At 59.0% G+C, this 4,288-nt stretch overlaps 1 protein-coding gene across 1 annotated transcript in view; it reads left to right on the forward strand.

The window, feature by feature from the left end:
* The window catches only part of NADSYN1 (NAD synthetase 1), a 38,593-nt gene extending 34,673 nt beyond the window's left edge, over positions 1-3,920 (forward strand). Inside the window, exons 19-21 of the mRNA XM_007949271.2 lie at positions 1,219-1,347; positions 2,918-3,094; positions 3,870-3,920. Of these exons, the coding sequence (XP_007947462.1) occupies positions 1,219-1,347; positions 2,918-3,094; positions 3,870-3,920 (357 nt within the window). The remainder of the gene's footprint in view (positions 1-1,218; positions 1,348-2,917; positions 3,095-3,869) is intronic.
* The last annotated feature ends 368 nt before the right edge of the window (positions 3,921-4,288 follow it).

Raw genomic sequence — 4,288 nt, forward strand, 5'->3', positions numbered from 1 at the left:
TTTGGGCTTTGCTTCCATGAAGATTGACAGCCTTGGAGACCCTGTGGGCAGTTCCACTCTGTCCTCTAGGGGCGCTGTGGGTCAGAATGGACTCCAGGGCAGTGGGTGTGGTTTGGGCTTTGCTTCCATGAAGACTGACAGCCTTGGAGACCCTGTGGGTAGTTCTACTCTGTCCTAAAGGGACTTGACAGAAATGGGTTTGATTTTTTTTCTTTGTTCATAAGTGATACTGGTCTGTATCTTTTTTTCTTGTGATGCCTCTGCAGCATTTTACTTTAAATTGATTAATTGTTAGGATGCCGCTGTGTCCGTCTCTCTGTAGTGGCTTGGGCTGTTTCTTGAGAAGCATGGCGGGAGTTGCGCAAACGCTGAGAAAGGGGGTGGTCTAGTGTGTATAAGGCTCAGTGTGCTGAGCTCAAGGCGGGCCGTGACCTGCTGCCTTGATGCCAGCGGCGCCCCGTGTCCTCGCATGTGGCCAGGTTCCCGGGAGCCTGTTCCCCTTCTCTGGTCCCCCACCCTCCGGAGGGTGGGCTCGTCAGGCAGTGGACAGGACCTGTGTCCTTTCACACGGAGTGACCCTTGCTTCAGCTCCCTAAACTACTGCAACAGGGGGCCCCAAGCTGGGGCCCGAGACGACAGAGACTTGCTGCCTCCTGTCCTGGTAACCAGCCTCCGAAAGCACGTGTCACAGAGTCATGCTCCTTCTGGAGGCCCGGGGAGGGACCTTGGCTTCCCGCTCCTGGTGGCCCTGGGGCCTTGGCTTACGGCCCTCACTCCAGTCTCTGCGTCACCGGCCGTTTTCCCTGTGTGTCTCTGCAGTAAATCCTGTCCTTTCTCTGACGGGAACACTGTCACTGAGTTCAGGGCCACCTCTGTCCAGGGTGATCTCATCCCAAGACCTTCAGGCACGTCTACAAAGACATTTTTCCAAACAAGGCCTTGGTCATGGTCTCAGGGTGAGGACACAAGTCTATTTTTGGGGGATCCTAGTTCAACTCGCTGCGGTCCTCAAACCCGTATGTCTGGTTCCTTACCCTTTTTCCCAGCATGCCACCTTCTCCTTGGTGGGTCCATTTTCAGACGTAAGCTCAGCGCCCACTCTTGGCTCTCTGGGAACTGTCCCTTCCGCTGGGCCTGGCTTTCCTCCCCAGAGGAGCCTTCAGGCTCTCGTTCAGCCCGACTGGCCTTTGCTCTGTGACGTGTGTCTTTCCTCCACAGGAGGACATGGGGATGACATATTCAGAGCTTTCCGTCTACGGAAGGCTCCGGAAGGTGGCCAGGATGGGGCCCTACAGCATGTTCTGCAAACTCGTCAACATGTGGAGAGAGAGCTACACCCCGCGACAGGTAAAGCGCTCTGACGCCTCACGGGGCACGCAGGCCAGGAGGGGCGCTCGGCAGTGGTCTGGCACGAGGAGTCAGTGCAGCGTGACCTTAAAGCAGTCACGCCTGTCTCACACGGTCCCACTCTCCGGCCCTCGTTTCTCGCACCCCTTTGCCCTGTGACAGAATTCACTGGAGTGAGGTCTGACGACTGCCAGGGATTAGGAAGTAGGACAGCTGCCGTCCGCCGTCAGGCAGACGCCGGCTTGTGTGGGTGTCAGAGCAGAGCTGTGCCCCAGGGCTTCCCAGCGGCTGCGTTTTCGGGAGCCCCCAGCAGGCCTGTCTGCCGAGGTGCCTGGGGCGGCCCCAACCTCCCCCAGTTCGGTCTGCAGCCGAAGTCATCACATCAGAGAGCTGCTCCCTCCCCCCATCTTTTTATAGCCATTCAGTAGCTACGTTTTTCGATTCTTCCATTATGTAGTATCAGGTCCCCTTCTGCATGGTAGCAGCGCATGAGAACAAAAGTTGGATATTGAACACCCCCTGCAAACGCTCGAGGGGCACTGACGCCCAGGGAACAGTTCTTTTCCTGTGTAAGTTCGTTACACGCGGTGGCGTGGGACCACCTTTCTTCCACCCCGGCTGCGAGAGAAAATACAGTAGCATGTAGCCTGTTGATTGCACGGGTGATTTCCCTCAGACCCTGCTACACTGAAGCACCGGCAGCTCGGTTCTTCCCTTGTTAATCTGTGCTTTGCCGTCAATTCTTCCCTGATTCTGAGGCCAAAGGACAGTTTCCCCGGGTGCAGAACCAGCCCGTGTTGCCAAACAAACCGGTTCCCGCCGAGTCGATTCCGACTCGTGATGCCCCGCCAGAGCAGGGCTGTCCTCTGAAGGGTTTCCAGTGGCTGAGTTTTCAGAAGTGAATGTCCAGGCCTGCCTTCCAAGGTTCCTGCAAATCCCGGGTGGCGCAGAGGGTTTGCCCTCTGCGGTGAACTGAAAGGTTAGTGGTTCGAATCCACCCAGGGGCGCCTCAAGCCACAGGCCTGGGAATTTACTTCTGGAAGAGCAGCCGCTGAGGGCGCCCTGGAGCAGTTCCCTCCGACACGGTGGCCTGGGCTGGAGCTGGCCGCTGACAGTGTTTGGGCTCGTCCCGTGTGCGTCCTGTTCCTCTGGAAGTCGCACTGCACTCAGCATGTCCTCCGCACTGACGTCCAGTTCCCGCCCCTCCCCTTCCTCCGGGGGCCCGTGTGGTGGAGTCGGGTTGCTGCCCCCTGCCCGTGTTGGCTGGTCTGGTCAGGGCTGAAGCCCGCCAGCAGGGACAGCACGGGGTGTTGATGAAGACACCTTCCTGGAACCCGCTTTGTGCTCCTGACGCAGGATCTTCCGGGAGCTCACAGTGTTGCCCTCAGCCCCCAGCCCGGCCTGAGTGCTGGCATCTGTCCCCTGCCTGCAAGACAGCATCTGTACAGCAGCGGGGTGACCTGTGGGCCTTCTTGCACAGTCCCGACAAGACTGCGTCCTCACGGCCCCTCCAGGCTCGGCCATTTGGGGCATGGCTGACTGGAAGCATCTCCTTCTACCTGCCCACCAGGTGGCTGAGAAAGTGAAGCTGTTCTTCTCAAAGTATTCTGTGAACCGACACAAAATGACCACGCTCACCCCTGCCTACCACGCGGAGAGCTACAGCCCTGACGACCACCGCTTTGACCTGCGGCCGTTCCTGTACCACACTGGCTGGCCGTGGCAGTTCCGCTGCATAGAGAGGCAGGTGAGCCCAGCACGGGGCCGCCCTCTGTCCACGACCACCTGGAGGGGAACCCTAAGCTCACTCCGGGAGGACTGGCAGAGCTGGGGCTCGGTACCCCGGGGTCGCTTTGAACGCTGGGCTGAGGTTTGGGTGAAGGTTTACAGAGCACTTGCGTTCCTGACGTCACACGCGTTTCGTTTCGCTGTTGGTTGCAGTCCCCACGGCCCTCCTCCCGCTTCCTCCCCACCTGCCGTCCCTGTCCCTCCTCCTTTCTGCCCCCAGCTGCCTTCTGAGCTCTGCTGGGGCCAACGTTGCCCTTCTGGTCTTGGGCGGTGACTGTTCTGAGGGACACATTCCTCGGGGGTCACAGTTCACTTCATATCCTGTCCCTTGTTCGGGGTGGGTTCAGGTCCAGGTTGAAGGCCGTTCCCCGTGATATGTTGAAACTGTTCTTCTGCGAAGGAACCACAACCAAAAGGCCAAACCAGTTGTCATTAAGTTGACTGATTCCTTCACCGAGTCCTCAGGGCTCGGACCCTGGGGGCAGATCTCCAGGCCTTCCCCCAGGTGCCTCCCTTCCGCCCGCGGTGCCTCCGGGGGGCTTTCTGGTCAGCAGATGGTGCGTTTGCCGTTCAGTCACCCGGGGGCTCCAGCTTCTCGCTCATAACCTGCCCTTTCAGCCCATGAGGCTGACCCCCGTCGGCGTGAGTCCGTGCATGTTGGCAGCGTGGCTGCTGAAGTCTGCACATGGGCTTGAAGAGCTCGCGAGACTTCTCCCCACGTGGCTCTCTTGTAGGTTCTGCAGCTCGAGGGCAGCAGGCAACAGGACTTGGACAGTGTGGACTGACCTAGACGGGTCCTGGGTGCCCCGCCAGCGTCCCCAGTGGCTGAGACCGTGCACTCCCGGCTGTATGTTGAAGGGTTCGGTGTAAAACCTCCATTCTGTTTACTCAGAAAAGCTAAAATAAAAGACACGCACCTTTTTGCTGTTTCCCCAAGGCGTGTGTGCTCCTTCCCTTGGTACCTTCTTTAGCGCATGCTTGAAAGGAAGCCCACGGGGTTGGCAGGTGCCCAAGCTACAGGAGCAGAGCAGTGCAGCGTGGACGGGATGGGCGTCCAGGCAGGGAGGGGGTATCCTGAGCAGAGACAGGGATAAGCCCTCTCCTCCCACCCACCTCTGCCTTCCTGTCCTGGGGTCCATGTGGTCCCGGGAGA

Source organism: Orycteropus afer, unplaced genomic scaffold (assembly GCF_000298275.1).
Source record: "Orycteropus afer afer isolate SDZICR_OR568_19922 unplaced genomic scaffold, OryAfe1.0 scaffold00244, whole genome shotgun sequence".
Lineage (NCBI taxonomy): Eukaryota > Metazoa > Chordata > Mammalia > Tubulidentata > Orycteropodidae > Orycteropus > Orycteropus afer.